The 17,145-nt window shown below is 42.0% G+C and overlaps 1 protein-coding gene across 4 annotated transcripts in view; it reads left to right on the top strand.

Annotated features, from left to right (window-relative positions):
• Window positions 1-15,127, top strand: part of pacsin3 (protein kinase C and casein kinase substrate in neurons 3) — a 29,952-nt gene extending 14,825 nt beyond the window's left edge. For 3 of the 4 annotated variants that reach the window (XM_052063970.1, XM_052063973.1, XM_052063971.1), the window contains 7 exons: window positions 189-424; window positions 521-676; window positions 2,156-2,331; window positions 7,098-7,218; window positions 9,131-9,273; window positions 11,451-11,623; window positions 13,777-15,127. In XM_052063970.1, coding sequence (XP_051919930.1) covers window positions 189-424; window positions 521-676; window positions 2,156-2,331; window positions 7,098-7,218; window positions 9,131-9,273; window positions 11,451-11,623; window positions 13,777-13,892 — 1,121 coding nt within the window. In that variant the 3' untranslated portion in view covers window positions 13,893-15,127. The remainder of the gene's footprint in view (window positions 1-188; window positions 425-520; window positions 677-2,155; window positions 2,332-7,097; window positions 7,219-9,130; window positions 9,274-11,450; window positions 11,624-13,776) is intronic. The other variant, XM_052063974.1, reaches the window with a different exon arrangement.
• The last annotated feature ends 2,018 nt before the right edge of the window (window positions 15,128-17,145 follow it).

Below are 17,145 nucleotides of genomic sequence, written 5' to 3'. Positions count from 1 at the left end.
ATAGATTACGGCCCATCGACGTGTTAAGGCACTGCCATTGAAACGGAACTACGTTGTAAGCCCTGTAATTCCCTATTTTCTCTGCAACCGGGCTCTGCCACTTTGACCAATATCAAACATGTCAGAGTTTCTCTCTAATCAAATTGAACAAGAGCAAGTCATTGTCTTTGCTTGTACTTATTTCTCAGGGCCTCAGTATGGTACACTGGAGAAGGCGTGGCACGCGTTCATGCAGGCGGCCGATCGGCTCAGTGAGCTCCATCAGGAGCTCCGTGACCGGCTGGCAGCAGAAGACAACGAGAAGATACGAAATTGGCAGAAAGAAGCCTTCCACAAGCAGATGATTGGAAGTTTCCGGGAGACAAAGGAGGCTGACGATGGCTTCCGCAAAGCTCAGAAACCCTGGGTCCGCAAATTGAAAGAGGTCCGATGCATCCATTTTTATGCGCTTCTTAAGGATGACTTCATGGGTGTGTGTGTTCTTCGAAAGGTAGCACTGTGCATTTATTTTTGTATCCAGTTGGATTCAAGTAAAAAGAGCTACTATCAGGCCAGGAAGGAGGAGTGGTCAGCCATGAACAGGGAAACGCACGCCAAGGCCGACCCATCCAAGTCTCAAGAGGAAGTCCGCAAATATTCGGCCCGCGCGGAGCGATGCAACCAAGAGGCCGAAAAGGTATGGCACTTGCATGCGCCCGCGCACTTGATGATCTGCATGTCCAAACTTAACCTTCCACGGAGTCGTTAGCGGCGCCATTGGATATTAAAATGGACAACCGCTGCATGATGACACGCACACACGTGCAGATAAGCACACACATACAGTACATGTGGAGTCCTGGCTTCAATCTGGGTGTGTCAGGGAATCTAAAAAAACTTGCCTACATGTGTGTTTTGTGACTTTGAAACCTGACCAGACTTGTTTCCTGTGTTTTCTACTCTGCAATGGCAGAAAGCTCCAGGTCATGAAGAGGGGAAACGATCAACCAAACAGAAGGAAATCCTTTGACAAATTCTAGATCAGTCAGTACACAGAGTGTGAGACAGCCAAGAGGTCTTTAACAAGAAACCTGCATGATGATTCCACGAAGAGTGAGATAACATAAAAAATGGTGGAAATTAGTCTATATTTAGTTCTCTTCATAGTCAGAGTAGTAGTCCATGTCTGGTATGGCATCATTAAACTGCTGATTTATTTTTTCTTCCTGCAACAGCTACGTGCAGATCTCGAAGCGCCTCTACATTACCGTATTTTCCGCACTAAAAGGTGCACCTAAAAGCCTTCCATTTTCTTAAACGCTCACAGCGCGCCTTAACCCCTGGGGAACCCAAGAACCCGTTTCTTCTTTCGAAAATGATGAATTTTACATTAAATGACTGCTATATGTTCACTGAACACCAAAGTACGGTATGTTTTTTTCAAATATTTAATGCTATAATCCTAATTTATGATTAGGGCCAAATTTGACCCTTTGGGATTTAAGAGTATCATTTGAGGAGCAGAATTTATAGGGGCCAAATTTGACCCCATGGGTTCTCCACTATTAAAATCCAATGCATCTTGTGTATGGGCATTACGGTAATATTTCGACCCTCCTTGCTCGAGACATGCTGACAACGCAGAGTTCAAACTTAAGGCGATCGGTTACGCAGTTGAATGGAACAAGAGCAGCGGCAAGAGAGTTCAACGTTAGTGAGTCAATGTTATCACTTGCTGTTGGTTAAGTGAACTGTGTCGCTGCTTTATTAAATAAGTTTTACTGACATCTGATTGTTCTGTTGGCATTTCCTTGAGCGTAGCCAATATATTTACTTGCCTCCCTGAACCACCCTCTGCCTCGCCCCCCCAAAAAATCAATATTGGTTTTGAAAGTTCTGAACTTTGGACTGAGAAACACAGTCAGCCTTTGGACTGAGAAACACTGCTTTGGCTATAAATAGGTCATTTCAGTTTGAAATGCCCCATTCCTAGTCAGAGTAGTGGTTGAGAGCTCACTGCAATTGAAAGAGTCTGCATAAAAGCACTTCATGCTACTGAATAAATGTCCCACCTCGCTATGTACATCTTGATTTAAAAACATGGACTATATTGCACGGGTCGGTATGTGCAGTAATGCAGCTCGATGTTCCTGAGTAAAGGTTGTGTGTTTTGCAGGCCAAAGAGCGTTATGAAAAGGCCTTGGACGAGCTGAACCGCTGCAACCCCCGCTACATGGAGGACATGGAGCAGGTGTTTGACCTCACCCAGGAAGCTGAGCGCAAGAGGCTGTGCTTCTTTAAAGAGGTCCTGCTGGATATCCACACACACCTTGACCTGTCCAGAAAAGAAGGGTAGGACACAGACACCTGAACGGAAATGTAATAATAGCCGGTATGTTTTATATACATACCGCAGGTGATTCTTAGGTTAGTTCGACAAAAGCATGCCGTGTTCATCGAATAAAGTCCTGGAAGCTGTTTGAATTGCAAAAAACTTTGCATAATACGTCTCCAATCCCTCTTTGGTGTACTCCACTTTCCACTGGATTTAGGTCTGGGCTCTGTCTGGGACATTTCTGAGATATCTGTCTTTTCCTGACACAATTTTTTGTTGGATGTAAATTGTATGCTTTGGGTGACTGGCATGTTGAAAAAAATGCACATGACCTCTTTTGTAAAAAAGAACACCTGGAGCTTTGTTACCCTCAAATGGCTTCACTGGAGTTGTTGCGTTGTGGTCATGTGCAGTTTGTCCACCCCCCCACCCCAAAAATAAAACTCTTAGAATTAGGTTCAGATAGTTCATAGTGGGCCTCATCAAAAAGTAACACTGACTATTTCAAATTTGCGTAAACGTTGGACCAAACGATCACCACAACGATCTTGGACCAAAAGCCTTTTAAGCCTTTTAAACCTGAGAATAAAAATGCACTGTTTATCATTTTGCATTAATATTTGAAATGATTATTAAGACATTTATTTTAACATATATTATAATTGTTATTCTGACAATATAAGGATGTGGGTCAACTGACATATTAACTAACATATACAGATTTTTCCCGTGCTGAATTTAAAATATATTGAGGTACGATTCCTGACTCAATTTAAAGGAATGCGAGTCTTGCATGCCTTATGTGTGCCCGCGCTAAATTTGTGTACACCGAAGTTAATGGAAAAACCCCTGCTGTTGTCCATTAACTATTGGTCTCACATTCTGTTTAAACAGTCCACCATTACTATAACAACTTGTTGGCAACATCCAATGAGGTCTGAACACCAAACGCATTATTGTGGAGATTCTGCAATGACTTGTTTTGAGTCCAATCAAAGTTGATTTAATGGCTACGGTGAGCTTTGACTGTGAGTTGAGAACACTGTGTGGCAAAAAGACGAATGAAAGACCCTTGTCCTCTTTCTGTGACCCCAGTTCCTGATGGAGCACTTTGGCTTCTGTTGTCACAAATTGTATTTACAGAGGCTGTCATGATAGCAACACACACACACACACACACACACACACACACACACACACACACACACACACGCGTGTGCGTGTATATGTATATGTATATATATATATATTAGAGCTGTCATTTTAGCGCGTTTGTATTGGCATTAATTTAGATGAATTTTAACGTGATTAAATTTTTTCTTGCGAGATTAACGCGGCACACATCACAGCGGATGTTACGTTGCTCGATAAATACCCAAGAAACAAAACAACAAGCACACTGCACAGGTCCAAACAAGTTTCAAGCAACCACGGCAGTGCGAGACACAGAAAACGGATACTTAAAGAGTTTATGAATGGAAAGTTTACTTTTAAAACGTTGCCAGATTGCTCCACTGACAAGACCAAAGTTATCTGTATCATACAGGTATACAATGTATGCTACTGACACAATTTTTACTTGTTTGGAACTATTTTGTGTGGAAGGTTACAGCGTTCCGTGTCAATATAAATAGAGTGGGTGGAGCTTCTCTGTGTTCGTCTGACAGTGACGGTGCGCTGCAGTGGTAGCGACCTAGCGAAAATAAAACGTCTCCAGTGTTGTCATCGAACCAAGTGTAGTCATCCGAAATGATGTCTACACAAAACCGTAGAGAGACTTCCGTGCAAGAAGGACCAACAGAATCAACATAGCCTGACTGCTGTGTTCAAAGCAAACTTATGCAACCACGTATTAAATCCACTATAGGCTGAGTTCTAGTTTACCTTAGATGTGCACTTTATAGTGTTATATTGCTCTGTTTTGATTCCATAAAAAGAGCTGTCGAAGCAGCTGTTGTGTGACAAAATATTTTGTTCACTGTTGTTGATAGACAGTAATGTGTGAATAACTGCTCCAACTGAGAAATGTTCATGTAAAATTGAAAATTGAAATTGTTATTTCAGTAAATATTTGCATTTTGCACATAGAAAATGGATTCATAATTCCATGTTGATGAGAGCATTAAAATTGGGAAAAATAGGACAAAAAAAATATCAAAGGAAATTCAGAAATGATCAAAAATGCGTGAGTAATCCTGATTAATTTTTGGTGAATTTGAGTTAATTATGACAGTTGCAATTAGATTAAATATTTTAATCATTTGACAGCTCTAATATATTACAGTATATATACCCATCCATCCATCCATTTTCCAAACCGCTTGATCCTCACTAGGGTCGCGGGGGGTGCTGGAGCCCATCCCAGCCGTCTTTGGGCAGTAGGCGGGGCACACCCTGAATCAGTTGCCAGCCAATCGCAGGGCACTCGGAGACGAACAACCATCCACGCCCACACTCACACGAGGGACAATTTTGAGTGTCCAATCAGCCTGCCATGCATGTTTTTGGAATGTGGGAGGAAACCGGAGCACCCGGAGAAAACCCACGCAGGCCCGGGGAGAACATGCAAACTCCACACAGGGAGGCCGGAGCTGAAATCGAACCGGTACCTCTGCACTGTGAAGCCGACGTGCTAACCACTGGGCCACCGGGCCGCCCCCAGTGTGTGTGTGTATGTGTGTGTGCGTGTGTGTGTGTTTGTGTGTGTATATATTCATTCATCTTCCGAGCCGCTTGATCCTCACTAGGGTCGCGGGGGTTGCTGGAGCCTATCCCAGCTGTCTTCGGGCAGTAGGCGGGGGACACCCTGAATCGGTTGCCAGCCAATCGCAGGGCACACAGAAACGAACGACCATTCGCACTCACACTCACACCTAGGGACAATTCAGAGCGTCCAATCAGCCTGCCATGCACGTTTTTGGAATGTGGGAGGAAACCGGAGCACCCGGAGAAAACCCACGCAGGCCCGGGGAGAACATGCAAACTCCACACAGGGAGGCCGGAGCTGGAATCGAACCCGGTACCGCTGCACTGTGAAGCCGACGTGCTAACCACTGGACTACCGGGCCGCCCTGTGTGTATATATACATTTTTTATTTTACATGGCACTGTATATTGTTTTTCAAAGTTCATGTCATTCAAAACACTCGCCAGTTTTTTTGTGTGCTGTCCCAAGTTTTAAATGCAACGTTATGCGGGCAGGCACTTAGGATGAGTTAAATCAAACAAAACACGGCTTTTGTGTAAATGTTGGGTATTGGAGGGAAATATTTCTTTTCCGTAACTTCATTATTCACGTTTTCCACTAACACTTGAAATTCCATCTGCTAAACCTTCATTTTGTGCTGCCAACGCTCTTCCACATGTTCCATGCTGAAAACCAACATCATGCACAGTCTTAGAGTGAAGTTGCTCTTCGCAATCATGGTGTATGGGACTCCCGGCACTGTAATCTGTACAATTTCACCAAACTGCAAGTGCGAACACGTGCTAAGAAGTATGAGAAAGATAGAGAATGTAACTATTTTCATCATGGCAACATCTGATTTGTAAATATGGCACTGTTGCACTTGCACGTAGTGGGAAAACAATGCAATTGTGCTGGCATGAATAATTAACCCAACAAAAGGGAATGTCCTTCCAAATCCAAAATATCTTCCGGCATTAGAAAGGAAGCACTTGCATGTTCACTAACCTTGCTGCCCCAACCCCCACTTGACCGAGAAGTCATTGTTAAGGTTCAGATGCAGCTCACGAAATGTTGCCGCAAGATTTCACCTTGCGTTACTACGGTCTTATATCCAAGTTGCCAAGTTCACATACAAGCAGCAATGTCATGACAACTTTGCAACTCAACTCCATTTATGCCAGGGGTGTCCAAACTTTTTGCCAAGGGGGCCAGATTTTATGTGGTAAAATGTCGGGGGGCCGACCTAGGCTGACATTCTTTACATTGAACAACAATATTGTTCAACAAATTTTAGTAAGCCAGTCTGTTTCACATTTCCATTTTTATTTTAATTTCAACAATCTTAAGAATTTCTTTTGGTTCATTTGAAACAGGTATATCACATGCAACTGCTTATTCACTTGACTTTTTCTTAAACAGAAGTCTCCTGAGTGCAAATTGATTGATTTGAAACATAAAATGTATCACCATGACTTTTCAATAGTCACAAAACCTTTGACTCGAACAACAGGGAAATGAACAAGCAATACACATATTCACAACTGCAAGGATCATTTGAAATATGACATATCAGTCAATATAAACACGGAGTGATGTCTTGTTAACTCATGAGTGATGCCCTCTAGTGTCTAAATGCTATTACTCATTTAGTGAATGCTATTACTCATTTAGCCACTAGAGGGAAGCAGTACTCTATGAAACATCACTCACCAGTCTACGAGACCTCAGTCAATGCAACACGTGTTCCATTGCGCCCAACCTGCGGGCCAGACGGCACTGATTTTATGACAGGGGCCGAAGGCCGGATGAAATTCGACCGCGGGCCGGATTTGGCCCCCGGGCCGGACTTTGGACATGCTTGATTTATGCTAACAAATAGAGAACTGCAAAAGTTGACAATCGTAGTAGCATTCCCGTTTTTGTGCACCAATTGTTTTTGTTTTGTGGGTGTGACCTAAATTATCTTTTTGTTAATTGGAAAATGGGGAAAAGAAGTAAATCAGCCCACCCAAAATGCACCGCCAATGAAATACTCTCAGCAGTGCAGAGACTTGTGTGTGCATGTGAGTATTAACCTGCCACCTCCTCTGACAGGTTCCGAGAGCTGTATCGCGACCTAGGTCAGACCATCCAAGCAGCTAATGAGACAGACGATCTGCGATGGTGGAGAAACACCCACGGGCCTGGCATGAGCATGAACTGGCCACAGTATGAGGTGGGGACACACATACGCGAATAGACGTGAAGAAAACGTGAACAATATAATCAAACTGTCAGTGAAATTTTGAAATGATCAATTACTGTCAATGCAATCATATATTGTCAAAACACTCATTCGTCTTTAACTTTCCTATATGTACGTGCCAGTCAGTAATACTTTGTGTGTGTTCGCTTCTGACAAACTGAATACTAAATAGGGTTTTTGTGAAAGCCCTTTTGTGTTACGAAGTCCTGAGTGGGTCAGTGGAATGTTGCCGCGCACACGCAGACACACAAAAACACATAGTTATCCACAGACTTTTAGTGGAAAGCTGGGCTTGTAATGCCCCAAAATATTTACAAACTGAAGATTGCCCCCCCCCCCACCATCCTCCCCAAAAAATTACTTGTAAAATAAAACTTAAACGTAAAGTAGCGCACTCATTATTGTGGGTTTACTTTGTGAAGATAGACCCATTCTCTTCACTTCGGAGAGGCCTGAAATCACAAATCTGCTGTTCAGGACTATCCTAAGAGGTCCCATGCAGTCACTCAACAGAATTCAATGTTTTCCTTGCAGCTGTCTACCCACCCACAGTTCAACTTATGATGCTGATTTGCAAGCGAGGACATAATTGGAATCCGCTTGTCCTATTTTTAGGGCATCATAACAGACAATAAGCAGATGTCAGATGTGGTCATGTAAATGAAATCGGTTGTGCTGTCATATGAAGCCACTCCTTATGATGAGAGAGAGAGATACCTTTCAGAGTTTAGGTGACTAGAAATGTTTGTGTTTTATTAAATGGCACGTATTCCATTATTTAAGAGTGGACAATGAGGGACCTTATTTATACAGATTGTATTGAGACTTAGTTAATTATGCTTTAAATCACCTGTGCTCAAATAAAAGTAACAAACCTGAGCTCATTTTATTTGTAAAACAAATCAGTCTTCAATGATTTTTTTCTATTTTGAAATAAAGCTATTTTGAAAATTAGAGGGAACAGTACTGTCCTGTACTGTAGCATAATTAAGCTCAAATCAAATCGGTGATTGCATTTGAGTCAGGTGAGGTGCAGCTGCAGGAAGTCAGACATGCAGTGCGACTGGAACGTATCCACGGCGCTTCACATTTTCCACATTTTGCTTTTGCTCATTCCAAAATAGTAAATGAAGGGGAAAGTAATGGAATAAAGTCATTGTTTCCCCTCAAATTCGACGCACATCAACTCATAAATAATGTCGGAAAACAGTTTTTTTTATTGTTGTTGTTGTTGATATTTTTGTCTTTCGGGTCATGGCATGTTTTCCCGACTACTGGTGACCAAGCAAATTTGCAGAACAGGATTATTTGTCCCCCAAAGGCCAATTTGGATAAATTGGCATAAACCTGCCATGACGACTGGGTGCTTGAATGACAAATTAGTGTTTGACTACGTGCCTCTGGATGTAGAGCTGAACAGGAACAAGTCAGACGCATACCAAAGAAGTGACTCAAAATCAGCAATACTTGGGGTTCTTGGTTTACGACAGAATGACTACTGCAGCGGCAACCCAAATTTTTAAATTGGAACACACAGTAGTCCATCTCTAACCTACGCTGACGCTGTAGCAGTCATTATTAATTCAACTGAACATTGGTATGAAAACAAAAAAAAAACCCTTGAGGTATGAAATAAAAACATTGCATGTGCGTTCTTTTAAGAAAAAAAACTTTATCATGCTAACTTTGAACTGCATCAAACCACACCCAGACTCAATAAATCAAATGTGAATATATGAAAACATTTTGCAAAACTGACTTGATTAGAAAAAAAAAAGAAAAGAAAATCACAAAAATTCCAGGGTTTACAAATTTAATTGCTTGTAATGCATTCTCAGTGTTAATTGTAGAAAGGAGTCAAATTGCATGTGTGTCCACGCAGGAGTGGACTCCGGAGACAAATCGGACCATCAGCAGGAAGGAGCGAGGTATAAACTCTCACGACAGCGTCGTTACCCTCACCAACATCGTCTCCTCGGGAGGAAATGACGTCCCACCTAGTCCCATCACCCAGAATGCAATCAGGTACAAGACACTCTTCACCTTCACAGCAAATTTTGGTTGGGGCCATCAAATGTGAAGTAGAGCACTAAATGAGTTGGTAGTGTTGTGGTACATGCTGTTGCTTTTTGCATAGATGGCGCCTATTCGATTCCCAGGCTGTTTCCCCGTAATCAGCCACTGCCGGTCCCAAGTCTGGTTCTTAAAAAAAAAAAGGAGGGTTAAAAAATAGTTTATGAAGATTAAAGCTTACAGGGTGGACCTAGTTCAGGCAGGTTATAAAAAATGTAACAAATACAAAAAAAGAGTGAAATGTAAGCTGTTAAGCAATGCATTTAATTGCAATCATTAAGTACCGTATTTTCCACACTATAAGGTGCTCCAGAGTATCGGGCGCACCTTCAATGAATGACCTATTTTAAAACAGTTTTCATGTATGGGGCGCACCGCATTTTGAGGCATAGAATAGAAGCTACAATTGTGGCTTCAGTTGCACTATGCATCCACTAGATGGTGCTATGCTAAAGAGAATTCAATACAATCCAAAACGGCTTAAGTTATATGGCGCTTTCACAACAGTTGCAGTGTTAACAAAGCGCTTTGCAGAACATTTAAAATACTGCCAGGAAATCAAAATTTTGATCCATATATTGGGCGCACTGTAGGCTTTTGAGAAAAATGGAATGATTTTAGTATGCGCCTTATAGTACGGAAAATAGGGTATATGAAGAATCAATTTATGAATATATATTTTTTGATTTTAAAGCACATTTGTACAAACAAAAGCTCCCTCATAAATACATCAGCCCCTACTGGAGGCCTGGCATGCTTGCAGTTGAGTAAATGAGGCCACTATGGACAACAGCAAGATTTTGAGGAACAGAATGCAAGTCTGTTAGTTCCTCCTCTGTAATGATTTTTTTTTAGTGTTGGTCCTTGCCCAAAGGGGTTAACGTTGTCTGTGTAACGCTCTCGAGTTAGCTGAGAAGTGTGTGTGAGTGTGGGAGGGAGGGGGACATCATTAGCCTATGTTCACCCTCCTCTTGCAGTTTGTCCTCGAGAAAAAATGTTTGACTCGAAATGAGTCATACACAGCACATCCCATGGATGAAAAGCGGGCACGGTGCCACGTTAAAAGGGCTTCGGCAGCACACGGAGACCTGTGTACTCTTTTTTTTCCTTTCAGGGTTTTGAGCTTGTTATATTTGGATGGAAAGAAGCAGCTTGTGGATTCATTGCAGCAGACTCTGCAATGGGCACAAATGCTTTTCTGAAGGTTGAAAGCGCTTATCTCCTGCCTAGTTTGTCGTTTCATGCCGAGTGAGCTTATTAGCAGTCAAAGTAAATACCGCTTGGTAACTGGACTCTAATTACATTTATGGTTACCCTAATTGCCCAGTTACTTTTAACTTAATATCTACTAATATCCGCGCTCACACGCACACCTACGGACATTTCATTGTTTTCAATCAACCTGTCATACATGTTTTTGAAATGTGGGAAGAAACCGGAGTACAGTAATCCCTCGTTTATCGCGGTTGATGGGGACCAAAACCAGCCGCGATAAACGAAAATCCGTGAAGTAGTTACGGATTCAATATAACATAAAACAGGTTAAAAAAAGGTGGGGTTTTTTTAAGTCCGCAAATGGTCCGCGAGAAGCTGCAAAACAACAGTGTGTCACATAGAGCAACATATACCGTACTGTGCTCCATGTATATATTTTTTTATATGTTTGCAAAAATCCACTGTACCCGCGATAAACGAACCGCGAAGTAGCGAGGGATCACTGTACCTGGTGATAAAATTCATTCTGGCCCGTGGACAACATGCAAACGCCACACAGAGACGCCGGAGCTGGAATTGAACACGGTACCTCTGCACTGTGAGGTTGATGCACTAACCACTGATCCATAATTTATAAAATAAAAACAATTTCTAATTTAGACTAATTTAGACCACAGCACACTTTTCCACTTTGCACCAGTCCATTTCAGATCAGCTTGCTCCCAAAGAAGCTGGTGATGTTACTGGGTGTTGTCGATGTGGCTTTTATTGACTTAAAATTTTACTCGACGTCCCACCCAGCCTCATTGGAATTAGGGTTTGTACAAGCTGGTCGTCTCTCCGCCAGAAATGTGTCGCCCATCTATAAAGTACCAAAATGTGACTGCTCCCAATTTTATCATCTGCTCACTCAGGGTTGTGAAGGATGATTCTTCCGACTGGTCAGACGAGGAGAACCTAAAGAAGTTGGCTTTGAACGGTGTTGGAGAAGCGGGGGATAAAGGGGACCCGCAGGTAGAGGGTGTGCGAGTCCGGGCGCTCTATGATTACTCGGGCCAGGAGGCTGACGAACTCAGCTTCAAAGCAGGTATTAACCCTCACTAACGCTTCAAGACGAGAGGCATCACAGGACTCAATTCATTTCATAAGAATTCAAATAAAACATTGACGGGACAAAAAACGTTTATGTCCTTTCCAGACTCGATAGTCAAACGACTATTCATGATCGATGAATTCTGGTGCCCGACCGTAGTATGTAGCCTGCAACGGAAAACAAAAACGGCATCCTTACTCAACGCACGTCAGTGAATGTCTAAAATGGACGTTTGACCTTAAAGTAGGCAGAAACAAAAAACAAGTGTTTTAAAATCCTCCTGTGATGCCTCATTTCCACACACACTCTCATGTCAGACTTTAACTTTCCCCACGAGTATTTGTTGATGTGTCCCCGGCTAACGGTCTAGTTAAAATCAAGTCGCTGTTGTTTTGGTGGCCTGACGCCGGGTTAGCTTCAGGCTTTTGCGAAGCATGCAGCTCACGGGGGTGTTTCAGCACATTCGAGTTTCTTTTCGTCGCGTAGATGGAGGACCTTTTGAGCCAGAAAGATACAGCTTATGTGTGGCCAAAATGTTTTCGTCTAATATGCTTAACTAAAGTAAAATAAATGAGCATATTTCCGATTCTTCTTGCTCTCGCCACGACTCTCCATGACCGCACTTATCTGAATACACGCTCACGATGCGTGCTGTTCATCTGTTGTACAGCGGCTGTCATAGCAACGCGCAATCCGTCGTAAAAAGGAAGCAGTCGACTGCAGCCGGCCAACACAGAATGAATTAAACAAGTAAACATAAACACACCATATTGTAATGATTCCTGCGTTTATCTGTCAGTATTACTTACTGACAGATGTGACTGCGTACTCGTCACGCGTTACTGCCCAACACCGGTGACAACCACTGGATCAGTGAACGTACACACATGCTTTGAGCACTTCAAGATGTGAGGTCTTGCTCACCCAAACTCACAATTGAGACTTGGGTGGAAGTGCAGAACACCAATTTCCTGACAAAGGTTAGATTGACATCTGGATGAAGATCAGGAATGCGTTGTTCTGCTCCTTCAGAGAATAATCGTGTGATGCGGCTTTCTGGTTTGGGGAAGTGAACCTGACATAAAACATGTACAGTATTATATGGATTACAATGCTCAAAATACGTCGGCTACAAGCTAAGTTTGAAAGTCAACAAGAAGCTGTAGCATCCATTGACGAAAAAAGAGATTGGTTCACTTCTCCTGTCCCATGGAAATCCATTTCAATTCCAAGCGGCGACTCACGGTTCCAAATACGCATCGGCGCTCTGCGCCAACGCTCCTCTCTCCTCATCCTCAACTTCAGCGGATATCCATCCAGCCGCACCAACGCCAACTGTCCAACAGCGCTGACATAGCCACTGAACAAATCGGGGTTGTGAAAAATGCTGCCCATTACTGGCGCAAAAAACACAAGCGCCCCAGGTCTGTCCTGCACCGACAGTCAATGGCGCCGACATTCCTCCCAATCAAAATCTGTGCTGGTACAGGCGTGCTGCCAAGAAGGCGCAACCACCAAGCACATTAGGTATTTTTCACTACATGTGTGTGTTCCTGGCTCAATCTGTTTGGATTTTGTTCTGTTTCTTATATATGCGTGTGTGTGTGTGTGTGTGTGTGTGTGTGTAAATATATTTACACACACAAAAACAATACAGGAACTAAGGTCAATACTAATATAACAAATGCATGTGTGTCGAGTGGAAAAACAATTATTTTTTTTTTTTTAAAAAGCAACTTTCCAAGGAATGTTTTTCACATGTCCCCTTCATTTATTAAATGTTTTTCTTTTTCTGTTGCTGAAGTATGGGTAGTAGTCAAACCAGACTTTACTTCACATACTTAAAGGTAACAGATTTTGTTACCTTGGGTTACTTATTTTTTCCTCTTCTTTTTGTTTTCCATCTGGCCAGCACTTCATTGCTAATTGCACAGGTGCACACAAGCACAGGGAAAGCACCTATCAGAAAAATGGATTATAACAGTTCTTATTTTGGCAGCTTGATGGTTTCAGTGTTTTGGTTATGACCGTCAGCGGTCAGTTTCAAATGCGAGTGACTGTAGGTGCTTTTGTACCTGGATCTGAATGGGAATCCATAGGTTCAAACAAACATGCTTGGGAGTGAATGTTTGTCTCCATTCTTTCAGGTGACGAATTGCTGAAGCTGGGCGAGGAAGACGAGCAGGGCTGGTGTAAAGGACAGCTGAGCAGCGGCCAAGTGGGCCTCTATCCCGCCAACTACGTCCAGCTGGGTGCATCCTGATGACCCACCCTCGCCGTCCACATGGCTGACGGTACAACGAAACTCAAGATGCCTGGACCAATCCCAAAACGATCAGTGCTGCCATGGCGGCACATTTGGACAATTCCGAATTCATGTGTAAAACTCATCACAGTTGTTTTTTTCCCCTTCTTTATTTGTCTGTTGAGCACAAAACATAGAAAGAATTACCAAGAGATATGAAACAGGTTTGGTTCCAAACTGTGATTCTCGGCTTTACATGTTCTCGTGAGTTATCTTGTTACATGCGCATTTCATGAAAGAAGAAATCCCTCATCTCGAGGGAGCAGCCACCTAACTTCATCATACTTTTCTAGAGTGTCCGAATCGAGTCTGACATTAAGTCAGTGGGACGCTACGCACGGTAGCTCGAATGCTAGCCAGGTTCAAAGATAAGCTAAGCTAACTTGTGGCAACATATGAGTGGCATTGCATGATAAAATGCCACAATGAACTTTACAGTCGTCGCTTTTCAACACTAAAATCCAATGAAATATTGTAAACAGAAAGTTATATTGAAAAGTCAAATATATGTTTCAAACCAAAAGAGTATTTTAGGTGAAGTTTGAGTTCAGCTATAGATTGCTTCACTTTGGTTTTTCTTCCCTCCTGTCTGTCTGAGGGATGACATCGCCTGCTGACTGATGGTGCCGTGCTCAAGGCCTGCCGTCATCTCAGCAGAGGATGCACAAAAGTGTATTTGTTCCCAGGAGCAGTTTCCGGAGGATATTTGTGACATGAATTCAGTGAATCTGCCACCCTCCCTTGCCCTCCCTGAGCTTCACTTTTTAATGACTACGTACGGCACGTTCATGTTGATTGTGACATTGCATTCACTTGACCTGTTCTATCTTATAGCTGTGTGTAATGGCTTTTTTTTCTCTTCATATTTCTGGTTTCCTTGACTATACTGATGCTGGGGGGCTAGACTTCGAAGATTTGATCTCTGCTGATTTTGAGTGTCAAACTTTGGTGTGGTTTAAGTTGCCGTGCAAACAACAAGTAGCACGCTTGTTAAATGTTTCCATTTAAGGGTTTAGGCTTGTGGCAAGTTTGACATTTGTCATAATTTCATTGGATTAATTTAATGACAATGACCTTTCTAACATCATTTAAAAGCGTCTGCACCCATTTCAGAGTCCTTTCTTCCCTCACTGTGTATTCTGTACAGCGCATCAAGTTGTAAAAAGCAACAATAAAGATCTTTCTACAATACATTTTCACTGCCGTTCATATTACATTTTGTTCATACCTACATCGGCGTACAGTACCTCAGTATTTTATTTTAAAACCAGAACGTTCAACTCCAAAAAGCAAACACATTTTCACCTGACACCACACGTTGGTCAAAATGGAGCATTATCTTTTCTCTGTTAAAAAGACATACTGAAGCAAAGTTAGGAAAATGTGCAGACAATTTTATGAAATTGACTTATCTGTACAGCAAAATGAAATCTCAATAACTGCTCCATATTCACATTACTTGTGGTCTGAAAACAATATACACCTTTGTATATTTGCATTCAAACATTTTTTAATATATTTGTCTTTTTCCTTAGAACATTTGATTCTTTTTCCTTAGAACTTTTGATTCATGGACAATCACGCGGACATCAAAATAACCATAAAAACTGAAATAAGCATGTGAAGTGAGTACCCAGATTTCTTCAGGTTCATCTTCATTTGCAATTTGAGGTTAAAATTTGTACTGAATTATTTTTGAAAAAAGTTTTCAAAGCAGATGGAAAGGACGGAGGGGGGGCATATCCAGCAAAGTGTTGGACGTTGAACCCTTTCTCCAGGAACAAAGTTGCCTCCGAGGCAACGTACTGGTAGTTGCCCCTTGTGCAATAACGGCATGAAACTAAGTCTTTGCGACCACGGTATCATGTCTGGCAGAGTTCAATACAAACACTACACTGCTCAATCCAACGGGAATACACGAATCATGTACAAAAAGGTGCAGATTCCATCGCAACAAATGCTCACATTTCAAATGTATATTGTTGACAGAGAATGATTGATTATTGTGCCACTTATTGTTTCCTGATTCAATATTACACGTCTGCAGTTGTACAAGTGCGGTGCGTGAAGGAGGAGCGAGATTTGCAGATGCTGCTTATCATTGCTGAAGGCGACATGAGCATTGATGCTTTGACACGACGCATCGTAAAGCGGGAGACAATGTCAGCCAGTTAACGTGTCAGGTTGTGTAGACTCGCAAGATTTAACAACATTAGACAGCACCCACGTTGGTCAAAACAAAATACCTCTAACACTAATCAAAACGGAGCATTTTAGGTATGTATAATTGCCGACAGAAACTCCTAGCTGAAATCTTTGTAATGATGACCATACCATGAAAAATTATGAAAGCATGGAAGTTAATTCTCTTCAAGGTTCCCTTCACTCAGGTGGCCGTAATAGAAAAAGATCATCCCTCTGCTTGTTCTAAACATGCATAATTGGGTCTATAATTTGAGCCTGATTTGCCCCCGATAAAGCCGATTGAGCCTTTATTCGCTATCTTATGACTGCACCGAATTAAGAATATAAACTTGCCCTGCAAATAAATGCTCACACAGCATTTATGGAAAGTCTTGAGCGTTTCGCCGATATCAAATGCTTCAATGGTGCCTTGAGACATGAGTGACCAGAATTACCGGTAATGAGTTTTTGGAGATAGAAGCTGTCAAACTGAACATAAAATACAATTACACTTTTTGTAATTTAAACAACCACATAGCTTTTGCTGGAAATCTGCTAGCTCAATGCTATCAACCTGAAACACCATTGACAGATGAACAAACACCATCAATTATATTAGACTAACGGGCATATGTTTCTTATCCTCAGTGAAGAACAGTTAACACCGCAGCTTACTGAGAGGTGTGTATCTCCTCTGTAGGTCTGAATTATACTGCCACCACACATCAGAAAGAGCAACACGATGTCCATTCAATTAAAGCAAATAGTGTGGAAAAAACGGTTTAATTTCAATGTATTCTATTGAATTATGTCATCACTTTATGTTGTTATGACGTACATTATAGTGTGTTATATCTCTTTAATCAAAATCTAAGATATTTTCTTTTTGGGGGGACTGCAACAGATTCTTGGCCTTTCCATTCATTTCAATACGCAAAGATGATTTGCAATATGAATGCTTCGAGTTATGAGTGTGGTCATGGAACAAAGGAACCTCGTATCTCAAGACACCAATGCAAAGAGTCGG

This window comes from Hippocampus zosterae, chromosome 4 (genome assembly GCF_025434085.1).
Source record: "Hippocampus zosterae strain Florida chromosome 4, ASM2543408v3, whole genome shotgun sequence".
Classification (NCBI taxonomy): domain Eukaryota; kingdom Metazoa; phylum Chordata; class Actinopteri; order Syngnathiformes; family Syngnathidae; genus Hippocampus; species Hippocampus zosterae.
The sequence above is the reverse complement of the archived record's forward strand: the minus strand, read 5'-3'. Positions and strand labels throughout refer to the sequence as shown.